Source organism: Diabrotica virgifera, chromosome 7 (genome assembly GCF_917563875.1).
Source record: "Diabrotica virgifera virgifera chromosome 7, PGI_DIABVI_V3a".
Classification (NCBI taxonomy): domain Eukaryota; kingdom Metazoa; phylum Arthropoda; class Insecta; order Coleoptera; family Chrysomelidae; genus Diabrotica; species Diabrotica virgifera.
The window spans coordinates 175051013-175067204 of NC_065449.1; the positions used below are offsets into that span (position 1 = coordinate 175051013).

General features: G+C 31.7%; 1 protein-coding gene across 1 annotated transcript in view; it reads left to right on the forward strand.

The window, feature by feature from the left end:
* Positions 1–233: 233 nt before the first annotated feature.
* Positions 234–16192, forward strand: part of LOC126887984 (ficolin-2-like) — a 48934-nt gene continuing 32975 nt past the window's right edge. The window contains exons 1-3 of the mRNA XM_050655957.1: positions 234–395; positions 4994–5132; positions 12376–12573. Coding sequence (XP_050511914.1) covers positions 327–395; positions 4994–5132; positions 12376–12573 — 406 coding nt within the window. The 5' untranslated portion in view covers positions 234–326. The remainder of the gene's footprint in view (positions 396–4993; positions 5133–12375; positions 12574–16192) is intronic.

Here is a 16192-nt window from a genome sequence, read left to right on the forward strand (position 1 = left end):
AAAATGTGTTTCGTCATTTTTATCAAAAATTCATGGAGTACCCGTTCTTCGTGCCGGTGAGTGTATATGTCGAGATTGATATATACATATATAATAATATGTTTTTTATTCTGAATTCGTATTATTATTATAACGGATGTGAGATAAATATTCGCAGTGATTAACAAAAATTTTAAAAACGACATGCTGTATTTCCACTTTGATAATGAAAACCTAGAAATTTTTGTTTGTGGGTGTTAAAAGAGATAGTGTTAAATTGTGATTTACTTTATACTGCGAAAGATTATAAATAGTTCATCAAATTGATATTTTTTCATTCAAACACAATGATCTCTGTGGCGATCGTTTTGTTAATTTGTGCGACGTTTGCTGAAAATGCTATTTACCTTGGCAGGGTAAGATTTTGTAAGACCTTATAAAATATTTAACTCTGAATAACGAAATAAGCTGTATGCCAGTAAATTTTAATTTTAATAAAGTAATTATTTCTCTTCTTCTCTTCTTTCTCGAACCTCCTTATGCCCCTCAGGGGCGTCGGAGGTTTTATTCATCTTCTATCCATATTTTCCATTTCTTGCGGTCCTTTGCTAACTCTTTCATTTGTTGAAGTGTTTTTCCCTTTTCCTCTCCAATTTCTATAATCTGATCGATACATCTCTTCCTTGGCCTCCCTTTCCTTCTTTTACCATATCTTTTTGATTTCATCACCTGCTTTGGTAGTCTTCCTTGATCCATTCTCTTAATGTGTCCATACCATTTTAATTTTCTTTTTTGGATCTTGGTTATTATTGATTCCTGTTTCAGTCTTTGTCTAATATCTTTATTTCTTATTCTGTCCAATTTCGTTCTTCCTGCCATTTTTCTCAGCTGCTTCATCTCCGCTGCGTTTATTGTACTGTCTATTTTTGCATTGTTTACCCATGTCTCACTTGCATATAATTAAGTTGGTACATATATTGCATTGTATACCTTCAGTTTTATTTATTTATCTATTTCTTGCTTTCAAAATATTGTTTTATTTAGTGCATAGTAGATCTTATTTGCTTTTTTCGCCCTGTAGGAGATTTCTTGATCTAGCTTTCCATCCTCTGATATTATTACTCCCAGGTATTCAAACGTCGAGACTGTTTCTATTATTTCGTTTTTGCACCTAAATATCGTTTGGTTTATTTCTTCCCTTTTCTTTTGGGCTACTATTATGGCCTTCGTTTTCTTTACATTTACCTCCATTTTCAAATTTTCTATTTCTTCCACCCAGATATCGATTTAATTTTTGACAAGCGACATTTTGCTCCTATGCCCTTAAGAAGTTCTAGGTATTGTATAGAGATATTGGTGATAGAAATGTTATTGGCAGTGGAATTTAAACCTGTTAATATTTTTGAATCTTAAATAATTACTTAAAAAAATGTAAGTTATTATTTAAGATTCAAAAATATTAACAGGTTTAAATTCCACTGCCAATAACATTTCTATCACCAATATCTCTATACAATACCTAGAACTTCTTAAGGGCATATGAGCAAAATGTCGCTTGTCAAAATGTTCAATGTGTTTTAAATGTATTCATTTTTTTTCGAATCCTGAGAAAACTGATAAATATTTTTGAAAAATTTAAACACAGAATAAAATATTAAATTATTACTTAGGGCTGAAAGTCTCTGAATACTTCCATATTTTTTATTTTAATAAGTTACAGGGTGAAAATAAAAGATAAAATTTAGTGTAATTTTTAATTGAAAATATTTTATTCGAAATAAACTGTTTATTTATTCTAAGGAACTTTTGGCCCTCGTTAATAACGTAATCTTTCATTCTGCGTTTATATTTTTCAAAAATAATTATTATTTTCTGACGATTCGAAGAAAAAGGATACCTTTAAAACACATTAAAAATTTTCACAGGCGATATTTTGCGCCTTTCGCCTTAAAAGCATTAAACCGAGAATGCTACTACATAAGTTAATTCTACTACATAACTACTGTAGACGATGTATGTGTCTGAATCCTTACATCTATTTTGTTATGACAATATTATGATATAAGGGGGACTTTACAACTTAATTTATGAAAATATGGGTAAAGAAGGATACATTACAATGGGTAAAGAAGATGTTCAAGAGAAGTATATCTAACATTTGCAGGAAAGAAATTCAGCTTTTCTACCTTTCCATTTTACAACAATCTCCCTTTACAAATAGTTGCAACATATCTTCCAAAGTTCCGTACAATGACAAAAGCCTATCTATCTAAAAGACCGTATTATTCAACAGAATAATTTCTTAATGAATAACGAAGAAAATTGGGTTTCATATGCAGCAGCTTAAAATTATTAGTTTCTAATGTTATATTTATTTATTGTATGTTCGATTTGCACGATTTATCCAATTTTAGTAAATTGTATATTTGTTATTTGTTATTGATATTATTCTTTTGACTGTATGTAAGATTTGTCCATAAAATGGTAAAAATTTTCAGTGACAATATAGCATATTTCTATATACTATTTATTTTTATATACTTTCTATTCTATATTGCGTTGAAAATAAATATGTCTTTTTAGCCAATATTCGTGTTTTACCTTCTCGTTCTACTTTGTTGTCATTGCTGATTGTTGCTCTTAGTTATTAAATTTAATATAATTTTAATTTTAGAATTTAAGTTTAAATAAATTGTTTCACCACCTCGAATTCACCACAACGAACATGTGTTTTGTCTATATTAGGGGTAAATTATGGAATAAAGAATTAATTTAATCTAGAATGGGCAATTTTTGAGTTAAATCCCGAAACAGGCCGTTTTTTATATTTAAATTATAATTTTTTAGCATATTTATATATCACGCTAGTGACGTCATCCATCTGGATATAATGACATAATCGACTATTTTTTTAAATGGGAATAGCGGTCGTGTGGTAGCTCATTTGAGATGTTGTTCAATTATCTATTTAGTAATATAAACAATAACACTATTATTAATACAAGGTGACCAAAAAAATATTTTTTTAATTAAATTAATTGAAGCAAAAAGAAGAATGTGTATAATTTATTTAGCTCAAAATACATTTTACTTTTGTCAGAAAATAAAAAAAAAATGTTTATTTAAAAAATAAACATTGATTTTTTTTCAATTAAATGTCAAACAGCCTCTAACCTGCCTCTTGGAAGTTTTAGCGTTTTATTTAAGCGAAAAGCTATAAGCGAAAAGTAATTTTTATTTGCAAAATACAAATTTTTTTCTATTTTCTGACAGCAAAGGTATTTTGAGTTACCTAAATAAATTACATACATTCGTTTTTTTTTGCGTCAATAAATTTCATTCAAAATTAATTTTTGGCCACCCTGTACAAATAATGATGTTAATATTTATTTCCCGAATAGAGAATTGAACAAACTTTTAACTGAGCTACCACACGACCCCTATTGTCATTAAAAAAATCATCGATTACGTCATAAGGCTCAGATGGATCACGTCACTAGTAAGATATACATATTAATATGCCAAAAAATTGTAATAGAAATAAAAATCGACCTGTTTCGAGATTATATTCCTAATCATTCATTTTAGAGAAAATTAATTTATTCAATAATTTTGTATCCCTCTTTGGTTCCCTCTCTGTATTTGGTACATTCCATGTCAAATCACTCAGGTAAAAAATTTTGGATCTCCGATTTGTCTGAAAACTGGTATATAGCTTCTGCGGGACGTAAAAATAAGATATTTAAGGTCAAACAATCTTCTTCTTCTTTTTTTCGAAAAATTTTTTTTATGCGATTTTACAGTGATTTGGCGTTTATTTAAACAAATTTGCATTTTCTGTCGCAAAGTATCAATGAAAAACATATTATTTTAATAGAAGGGACTCCAAAATGTCATTATGTGGCATTATAATAAGTTATTTCGATTCAAAACAAGGTTTTGATCAAACTTTATAGTGTAGAAAACGTTAAAATGCCGTTTTTTATATTTTTCTCCATTCCCAAAATACATCATCATCCATTTGACTGAAAATTTGCCCACCGATAGCCAAAACATAGGACTTTAAGTGGTTAGAAGGATTTGAATTATATTACAATACCAAAAAAGTTACATGAAGTAATATCAGACTCAAAAGTATTATTAGTCCCGCCGGAATAGCATTTGACCTTGCATGCCGAGCTGCCCAAAATTTTATTTTTCTAATATTTAGGGGAGTCAATAGTAGCCTAAATTTAAAATCACGAATGTATTCCCCTGTTACGTTAGCCGCCATCTTGATTTTAAAGGAGAACCTGTTTTGCTCAATATCTCCGCCATTTTTAACTTTTCGGCAAAAATGGTAGAAAGTGAAATTGTTCCAAATAAATCGTATTTACAATTATTACAATTTCTTTTTCACAATTTTTGTCGTGAGGTCGATATTTTCGTGTTAATTTTACTTACAGTAGGTGCCTATATTTTTGACTATGATACTGCATGTAACTTTTTTGGTATTGTAATATAATTCAAAGCCTTCTCCCCACTTAAAGTCCTATACTTTGGCTATCGGTGGGCAACTTTTTAGCCAAATCAATTATGATGTATTTTGGGAATGGAGAAAAATTTAAAAAACGGTACTTTAACGTTTTCTACACTATAAAATTTGGTCAAAAACTTGTTTTGAATCAAAGTAACTTGTTATAATGCCATATAATGACATTTTGAGTCCATTCTATTAAAATATTATGTTTTCCATTGATATTTTACGATAGAAAATGCAAATTTGTTTAAATAAACACCAAATCACTGTAAAATTGCATAAAATAACATTTTGAGAAAAAAAAAGAAGAAGAATATTTTGTGACCTTAAATATCTTATTTTTACGTCCCGCAGAAGCTATATACCAATTTTCAGACAAATCGGCGATCCAAAATTTTTTTTGTTCCAAAATTGAGTGATTTGAAATGGAATCACCCATTTACATTATACAATGATAATGCAATTGACTTTGTTAACTTTTCATGTCTTCAAAAGGGTTATGATGGAGCTGAAGATCCATTAAACCTTAAAATCACAAAACTGTTGGATGTTAATTTGGAAAGCAAACCAAGTTCTTGGAAAAGTGACCTAAGTAGGTACTATCAACCTCATAGAGAAGAAAATAATGATATTGGTAAGTTGTATTTCTATATTTTTCTTTTATTTTGGTAAGCCTTAAGACTACTGGAAATAAATATTGTTATTTCATTAATAGAAAATTATTTGATAAATTATAGTTATGCAACGCATAGAACTTTGAACATAGACTGCTATTACTTTACATACAGTCTGTCAATTTGAAAAGTTGCCACCCCCTATAATTTGGTTCCTATATAAATCTAAAAATATGCAAAAACACGTCAAATTTATTTGTGAGGGGGACATTATGTAGACTAGTTTTCAACTAAATTACATCAACCCTCTAGCGGAGACGAATACTACCCGCAAAATCCATATTGGAGAGGGGGTTGAGTGATACCTCATTTTAGAGTTCATTCAATTACCTTTTCAAAAATACCACACACCTTATATTTCTTTCCAATACTTTTGGAAAAATCTTGGACTCAATACTCTAAAAAAATTTTGTAGTTCTTAACTCGATACTTAATATCTTTACGGTGATATTTGATTTTTCCAAAAATACTCCAAAAAATACTCTAAGTACTCCAATACCCAAAGAAATTCAATTTGGAGTTCAATTCTCCAAAAAAAGTTTTGGAGTTCTGAACTCGATACTTAATATCAGTATGGTTTCACTTGATTTTTCAAAAGTACTGAAAATAAATATAACGTCTGTGGTATTTTTGAAAAGGTAATCGAACGACCTTTAAAATGAGGTATCACCATTTCATTACCGTTACAGGGTTTATGTAATTTAGTTGAAAAGTTGTCTATAGAATGTCCCCCTCACAAATAAATTTGACGTGTTTTTGCATATTTTTAGATTTTCTACAGGGACCAAATTATAGGGGGGGGGGCAACAATTGACACCCTATATACGTGATTTTAAGCGATTACTATTTCTACCAAACAGATATAGATTATTTTTTTTTTCAAAAGTGTTTTAAAATGGTATCCTAAGAGGAATTAACACATATTTTTTTATGTTAGTTCCATCTAACACATTAAAATTTAAGTTCCTAACATAAAAACAATCAAACCAGAATAATTTCATTATACATACACTCATCGGAGCACACACTCACCGACACAAAATCCCACTACTAAAAATTTTTGATTAAGTTTGACAATTTATAAATTTATTATTAAATAATACATTCGTAAATAGTACAATAGTAAATAATACATAAAATAATAAATAATAAATTATTATTAAATAATAATACAATAATTAAACAATAAATTTTGTACTCCGATATTCAAGGTTCTGAGTTTGTAGGTACATTTATTATTGATATCGTTTGTTATTATTCCGATAACAAGAAAATTTGCTTAGATGACATTATACCGGGGTGAATGGAAGCGTTGTATTTTCTCCTAACTTTAAAAAATTCTGTGGAAAAATTGGATGAGCTGATTTTGTTTCATAGTCCTTTCATATTATCTTGGAAGCGTCACTAAGATTTTGTTTCATAGTCCTTTCATATTATCTTGGAAGCATCACTAAGATTTTGTTTTTATAATTATCCGAATATCTCTTTTCTTGTAAGAGCTGCACAATTTTTTGTAAATAAAAACTGGTCGATTTATAGACATAAATATCTTAAATTAGATATTTATAGAGGTTAGATTGTTAGAGTAGTTGAGGAATATCGGTTTATTCCCCAAGCAAGGATAACACATCTTACACATCATTTGATGCCAAACGGATGGCCAGCAGTCGTTGCTGTCAGAGGTGAACATACTCGCTATTGAATTGTTTTGTTTTGTTATTAATTTTGTTTTGTTGTTAAATTTATTGCGTTTGATATTTTGAATGAAATGAACCTTCAAAGCGGTATTTTTATGTACAGCTTTCACAAGAAAAGAGATATTGGGATAATGCAATAAACAAAACCTAGGGATGTCTCTAAGATAATATAAAAGCAGTATGAAACCAAATCAGATCTTCAATTTTTCCACCGATCTTTTTAAATTAAGAGAAAATACAATGTTTTCACAAAAGTTTTTATTGCTGGAATAATAAGAAACGATATCAATACATGTACCAACCAATTGATGCAAGAATCTTGAAAATCGGAGTACATATAATAAAGTTATAAATTGTCAAACTTAATCAAAAATTTTTATTTGTGGAATTTTGTGCCGGTGAGTGTATTATTACTAAGGCGCAAAGCATTTGTATGATATTATATGATATTCTTTGAAGCATTTATAATTACTAGAGAGCGGAGATACAAATCCCATCCCTATTAAGAGAGGCGTGAGACAAGGAGACGTAATATCGCCAAAGCTTTTCAACCTAGCACTAGAAGACGTCTTCAAAACGACAAATTGGTCAACCTATGGCATTAACGTTAATAGCAAGAAGCTAAACCACCTCAGATTCGCTGACGACATTGTGATTATAGCGAGCTCATTCGAGGAACTGCAAATTATGATGGAGGAACTCGCAGGCAGCTCCCAATACGTCGGCCTGAAAATGAACATGAAGAAAACAAAAATAATGACAAACACAGATGACCCCAGACGCATAACTATAAATGGCAGTGAGATAGAAAAAATCCAGGAATATATCTACCTAGGCCAAATCCTGAAACTAGACAAAGAAAACCAAAGTGCGGAAATTAATAGAAGAGCAAGACTAGCATGGGCAGGATTTGGAAAACTTGGTTGGATACTTAAGAACCGCAAAATACCTCAATATTTGAGAACCAAAGTGTTCAACCAGTGCATCCTTCCTATCATGACATATGGGTGTCAAACCTGGACCCTAACCAAGGCAAATATGAATAAACTAGCCACAACACAAAGAGCTATGGAAAGAGCAATGTTAGGTATACGACTGTCAGATAAAAAGAGGAACGACTGGGTAAGATCAAAAACAAAAGTCGAGGACATAACAACAAAAGTTGCCAAACTTAAATGGAGCTTCGCAGGCCACACTGTTAGACAAAAAGACCAACGTTGGAATGCAACGATACAACATTGGAGACCTTACCAAAGTAAACGACCGAGAGGAAGACCACAGATGAGATGGGTTGATGATATTAAAAGAGTAGCCGGAACGAATTGGAAATATGTTGCTCAGGATAGAGACCGATGGAAGGAGTTGGGAGAGGCCTATGTCCAAACGTGGACGATAGAAGGCTAAGAAGAAGAAGAAGAAGAGAGCGGAATATATGCAACACAACATTACCAAAATATGCGCATATATATGCATTACTTTTACTACAAATATGCAGGTATTTTTTCTAAATTTGTCTAAATATGCAAATGCATATTAAAAATACTCAAAAATAAAACAATATATTAAATATAAATATTTATGTTTAAAAAATTCAACCTACATTTATGTTTAATACATATTTATTTTTCACATAAAAACAAATGAAATGACACACAAAAACTGATATTATAATTCAATTAAGAATCTAAATTATAGTATGAATTTATAATCAAATATTTTTCAAAATTTTCAACTAATATCTTTTGCCTTCTATCACTAAAAACGTGTTTGGACACAGAAAAAGTTCGTTCTACATCTACTGATGTTATAGGACAATATTTTAATTTAGGCAGTAAACTAATTTGCCAAGTCGTAAGATCTTCAGAAAAATTGCCTTCAAAAATACGTACAACTTTCCTTAAACAGTCGAAGCCCTCATTTTTTTCTAAAACATTTTTTAATTTATTTCTAATTGTAATCCCTGTATTTCCGGGAATTTTTTGACAATGAGCAGAAAAAGTGTTAACAAGATTAACCGAATTACTTAATTGTAAATTCCTTTGTTCTAATGACTTTGTCGTATAAAAACACTCTTTCCAGAAAAATTTCTTTTGTGGGACATGATGCTTTTGTTTTACAGTTCCTCATTTAAAAAATAAAATGTGAAAATGAATGTAACTTACGATTTTGGAACAGGCCTTGCAAAATACTTTGTCTCCACTTAGCTTTAACTCGGGAAAACACTTTATTCAAGCACTTTTTTGAATGGTAGACATATTTAAATTTAATATATACCAATCACTTCAAAAACACTAAATTCGATACAACGTTTACTTTAAACAAATGTTGGCCGGAAGCTGACAAAATAAATATTAGACCCTTAAAAGCAGGTAGGTACCTACGACTTGCTACGCTAATAAAATAAAATTTTTCTGGGAACACCCATAATTGTTAAATTCAGGTAGAAATGGGAAAGTCCAGATAGATAATAATGAGCGATAGATAGATAAATAACGAGCTCGTTCATATCGAAGTTATAAAATTCCAACTAAGAGAGGAAAATTTTAAACTTTTATATAATTTATTTTTAAAATATGCAAAATAAATCGTGTTTAGCTTAAATATGCAATGTTGTGTTTGTTGTCTGAAAATATGCAATATATGCATCTATATGCACGTTGCATATATTCCGCTCTCTAATAATTACAAAGAAATTTTTTGTAGAAATCCGGTATAATTAAAATGTACAAGTTAAAATATATTTGACAGGGTCACATTAAAGGACGTCATCCATTTGTTATACTAGAGAGAGGTACCTCTAGGAATAATTAAAACGATCGAAACATCTACCAGAACAACACAATAAAAATAAAAGTGGAAGATGAACTAACTGACCCAATTGAAGCCGGCAGGGGGATAAGACAGGGGGATTCTTTGAGTCCTTTATTGTTCAACCTGATCATGGACGAAATAATAAAAAAAGTAAGAACTAAAAAGGACACCAAATGGGAAAAAATAACTTAAAATAATCTGCTATGCGGACGATGCAATACTAATCTCTCAAAGTAAAGATGATTTACAACTTATGCATGGTCAAAAAAGACAAAATGCATGGTTATAACAGCAGATCCAATACGATGTAAATTGCTTTACACCGTTTTACAGAAGAAATCTGTATAGATTATTAACAATAATTATGCATCCGTGTTGGAGTCAGAAATCAGTCTAACAACGCTGCACACTTCCTGGAGGATGTTGGATCAGCAAAAACACCCAACAAAATCGGTCAGCCTGACTATCAGGATTGCTCATTTTTGTCCTGCGACAAGTTTACACACTCTCCAACAGTCAGACCTAACTTTGTCAGCCCAGACAGTCAGGTACTTTTAGACCGGGAGATATTATACAGAAGTTAAGCCACGATTTTCTCAGTCCTGCCTTTTGCAATACTGGAAGGGTAGACGAATTACTTACAATCTGAGGAAACATCCACAAAGTTTCTGTGACATTTTCCTGTAAAAACTAGATTTTCCCAAAGAATAAAAATAGGGTTTTGCGATGAATTTCTGAGTCCTGCCATATCCGTAGAATGACAGGATACTATCGATTTTATGAAGAACATTTTTTGGGCAGGAGGGTTGCAAACGGGCTAACGGAGTATATATTTATACAAACATGTAAGGAAAATAATGAAATTGTCATGATTTTCTGGGTCCTGCCAACTAAATAAATTAAACCTATTTATTTCAAAATGATCAACAAAAAATATTGGCATTACGTCTCCTAATGTTTAAGTATACTTGTCGCTTGGAAAATTTTGCGGAAAATTTTCACCCTGATTCTGTGATTTCCTGAGTCCTGCCTTTAAAAATTTTTAATACTCAAATGCATTCAATACTTTTTCGGTACTCGGCAGGAAGGTTAAACGGTTCTAGTAAGACGGCAGGAGTCCTAGATTTGTAAGAAAATTCGTGAAAAATTCCACGATGTTCTGAGTCATGCCATTTTGCATATGTTTCAAGAATATTAATATAAGTCTATTTACAAAGAGGCAGGATGATTTTATAGTTATTTCGTATACAGGGTGGGGCATTGGTGTGACAAAGTCCAATTACTCGTTTGTCGTAAGAGATACGAAAAAAAGTTATTTAGGTAAAACGTGGGGCAAAGATAGGATCATAATTTAAAAATATTTTCTAATGTACAGGACTACCCGTATTGACAGGGAGACACAAACTTATGTTTTTTTTTAATGGAACACGCTGTATATAATTTTAAGATTCCTAAGATCATTTTAAGACAATTTAACACAATTCACCTAATCCAAAAATGTTTCCTAAGGGAGCTAGACCTCTTTGAAGTTGGCGCCTTGTAATAAGTTTTTTTTTTATATTGCCAGAACGTTTTCATTTCGATACACAAAAACTGGTCCGCCTTTTATGTTCCAAAGATAAATCGATTCCATCAATTGCGAATCTCTAGTACCGGTCATAGGAGTCCGTTTTGGGTAGGAGAGCGGTGATTTTATCGCATAACTTTTTTGTCTTTAAATTTTAAGCATTTTTGATGCTATATTATTAAATTGTGAGGTATTCTAGTACTAAAAGGTACTCTTGCTTTAAGTCGGTAGAATGCACCGTTTTCTAGAAAAATCGATTTTAAAATTTTTCGTATTTTGAATTTAAGAAAAATTTGAATAAAAAAATAAAAAAAACGGTGTATTTGTCGACTTAAAGCAAGAGTAACTTTAAGTACTAGAATACCTCATAATTTTATACTCTACTGTCACAAATGCTTAAAAATTAAAGCAAGTTATGAGATTTCGTTGATCTACCCAAGATGGACGCCTATGACCGATGTAACTAAACATCCTGCCATTTTAAATGATATCTACTTAGATTATTTATTTTATAATAAAATTTATTTTATGACTCAGAAAATCACGGAACCAGGGTGAAAATTTCCCACAGAATTTTAAAAGGGGCAAGTGCAGTTAAACATTAGGAGACGTCATGCCAACATTTTTTTCGATTATTTTCAAATAATTATGTGTAATTGATTAAGTTGGCAGGACTCAGATAATTATGAAAATTTCTTTATTTTCATTACATGTTTGTATATCTATATACTCCCTTAGTCCTTTTGCAACCATCCTGCCCATAAAATTGATAGTATCCTGTCATTCTATGGATATGGCAGGACTCAGAAATTGATCTCAACTCCCCATTTTTTTCCTCATGAAAAATCTAATTTTTACAGGAAAATGTCACAGAAAACCCGTAGATTTTTCCATAAATTGTAAGTATTTTTTCTAACCTTCCAGTATTGCAAAGGACAGGACTTAGAAAATCGTGGTTGAAGTTCTGTTAATATCTCCCGGTTTATTTTTTCAGAGCGTGTGTAGACTGTTTTATAGAGCATGAAGAGATTTATTTTTGAACACAAATTTTTATTTTTTTAACAGTTCTATAAAATCTTAAAAAATATAATTGCACACAAAAACTAATTTTTTACTTTAATTTTAAAGACAAAAAGGATGGTTATGTCCAGGTTCCCATGAAATTTTCATTCGCAGTCGACGAACAACGCAATCATAATATTTTGGAAGGGTGTAGAAATTTAGTTGGAGTAAGCCAGCCATCTTTATGTTTTCTAAAGTCGTCTTCGGCAGCTGCAGAAAAGTACATCGCATATCCCAGAAGTTGTAGAGAGATTCAAGAAATTGGTAAGTAGATTTATGAGCTATTATAGTAACGAGCGATCCACAATTACTTTCATCAAAGCTATCCATGCAATAATTACGTATTTCTTGTTTTAATTTGATTTTGTTAAGAAAAGCATAGCTTATTTAGATTTAGTCCAGAAAGCCACTGCGCATCCGCTAGGAAAAATATTCTAATTCAGATTTTTTGCACAATCTTACTCAAAAAGGACTCCTTTTAACAAATTTGCATGTTGCCAGGACCAAAAGGTGGTCAAAAAATTTTTAAACGTTTTTTTTTTGTTTTTTTCCTATAATTATTTTTTTGCATCGAAAAAAGTTTTTTTAGGTTTTTTGGATCATTCCAAACAGAAATAGTCTTTAGTGACTTTTCTCTGAAAATGATAGTTTTTGACATATAAGCGATTAAAAATTGAAAAATTGCGAAATCGGCCATTTTTAACCCTCAAAAACTATGTGAAAAAGTGAAAATTTGAATGTTGCCAAGGTAAGTAGATATTCTTTAAACATCGATTGATGAAATCCCGAAGAGTTTTTTGCCATACAATATTCAAAACTCCTATTTTTTTTAATTACTAATCAAGCGTGCTCGACACTATTTTCCACCGACAGTATGGTGCAAATGAAAGGAATAAATTCGTTATTTCGTAAACCGGCGACTTTAAGGAAAAATCCCGAAACAGGTCGATTTTTATTTTTAAGTTATGATATTCATCAAAGTTCAAGCTGATTCATCAAAAACCTACTCAATAATCGTAAAATCTCTATCAGAAAAAAATACTCAGTACCATACATACCAACTAAAACAAAACTGAGGATTCCGAGTTGTTATACGTCATATCCACCCTTCAACAGATCCAGACGACATTAAAAAAGCATTGCTGGATCTCGGGCATACTGCACTGAACATCTCTAATATTAAGCAAAGAGGCACAAAGAAAGATCTGCCGCTATTTAATATAGAACTGGCTATTCACAGCAATAATAAAGATATATATGAGATCACGAAATTACTCAACACTATTGTCACAGTTGAGGCACCGCATCCGAAGAGGGAACTACCTCAATGTCAAAGATGTCAACATTTTGGCCACACACACAATTATTGCCACAGGAGTCCGCGCTGCGTAAAATGCGTAGGAGATCACCTATCGTCTAAATGTCCAAAAGAAAAGAATATAAAAGATGTCCAATGTGTAAATTGTCAAGAAAATCATCCTGCAAGCTACAAGGGATGTTCTGTATACAAAGAACTGCAAAAGAAAACATTTCCATCGCTTCGAGAAAAAAACGCAAGTCAACCACCTCGTGTTGCACATTCGTCAATCACTCAACCAAATATCAATTATGCGAACATTGCTGCAGGAAAAGAAAATAAAAATACAACTAACACAAATGAGACTACTCATGAAATAGAAACAGCAACTCCCCAACATATACAAAACAATTTAGGACTTGTGGTACATAAACTAATGGAAAGAATGGATAAGATGTTTGATCTAATAATGTCTCTGATATCTAAGCTTAACCTTCAACACTAAACTTAAGATGTGCTGTTGGAATGCCAATGGCTTAACTAATCATTTTTATGAAGTAAAAGCTTTTATTTATTCTCAAAATCTAGATGTTATGTTTATTTCCGAAGCACACATGACTATTAAGAGTTATTTTAATATTCCCAAATATTCAACCTATGTAACTCAACATCCATTAGGAAAGGCCCATGGAGGTACGGCAATTATTATAAGAAATAATATTAAGCATCATGAAATAAACAAAATTAGCAGAGTTAACATTCAAGCCACATCAGTGTCGGTAGAAGATTCACAAGGCTCGATTATTTTGTCTGCTGTTTACTGTCCACCGAATAAAATAATTAAAGCTGATCATTTTACTGAATACTTTGAGATACTCGGACACCGTTTCATTGCTGCTGGAGATTACAATGCCAAACATCACAAATGGAGCTCCAGAATCATAACCTCACGAGGGCGAGAATTATTAAAAAGTATTAATGAGAATCATTTAACTTCTCTCTCTACTGGACAGCCTACTTATTGGCCCACTGATAGACAAAAAATTCCTGATCTTATTGATTTCGCTATATTAAAAGGAATAACACACACTCATATCCAAATTTCTCCTTCTTTTGACCTATCATCGGATCATTCCCCTTTCTTCATAGACCTACTAAGCCAAATTCACAATTGTCCTAAACTTCTAACACTGTGTAATAAAAGAACAAACTGGGATAGGTATAGAAACGAAATAAAATCATCCATTAACCTAAACTTGCCTCTTAAAAGTGACAGGGACATAGAAAATGCAGTCACTCACTTAACTACAGTTATTCAGCAAGCTGCTTGGTCGTCCACTCCAGAAATTACCTACACACACAACTCCGAGTCGTATCCTGCACACATAAATACACTTATACTGGAAAAAAGAAAACTAAGAAAGAGGTGGCAGCTCACTAGGCACCCAGAAGATAAAACAAATTTTAATAGAGCTTGCAGATTGCTCAAAATAAACTTGATCCAACATAAAGACAATGGAATCAACAATTATTTAAAGAACCTCTCACCTTCAGATGATACAAATTATTCTCTGTGGAAACTACCAAAAAAACTTAAAGACAACGAACAAATGAATACGCCAATCAGGAAACCAAATGGCACATGGGCTAAAACTGACAAAGATAAAGCTTATACTTTCGCAAATCATTTATGCGAGGTATTTCAACCGCATCAGAGGGAAGTCTCAGCTAAAGAAGAAGAAGATATTCATGAAGTCATAGACGCACCATATCAAATGGCTCTGCCTATTAAAATTTTCAAGAAATCTGAAGTAGAAGAAGTAATTGATAAACTGGAGAATAAGAAGTCACCTGGGTATGATATAATATCTAGTTTGGTACTAAAAAATCTACCCAACGAAGGTGTAAGCTTAATTACTTATATATTTAATTCTATATTAAAAACAGGTTACTTTCCACTCCAATGGAAAGTAGCTCAAATTATTCTAATCCCAAAACCTAATAAGGATCACACGGAAGTATCTTCATATCGCCCAATAAGCTTGTTGCCTATTATATCCAAAGTGTTCGAGCGGCTTTTCCTGAGAAGACTAGAGCCTACATTAGACAGCAACAATGTTTTACCTAATTATCAGTTTGGCTTTAGGAAACAATATGGTACCATCGAGCAAATTCATAGGGTAGTAAAAACTATCAGAAATTCGCTCGAACACAAAAATTACTGTACAGCTGCATTCCTAGATGTCTCACAGGCATTCGACAAAGTTTGGCATGTAGGTCTTATCTCCAAGACTAAATCCATATTTCCTTATCCCGTAAGTTCACTATTAACATCTTATCTGACAGATAGATTTTTTCAAGTCAAAAGAGGAGGGGAAATTACTAACCTGTTTCCAATATGTTCTGGAGTTCCACAAGGAAGCATATTAGGACCAACACTTTACTTAATATACACATCGGATCTTCCAACCACCATTAATACAACAATTGCTACATATGCGGATGACACAGTTATAATGGCTTCAAATCCTATAGCAACAGAAGCATCCGAGGTATTGCAAAATCATCTGACTGAACTAGAGAGCT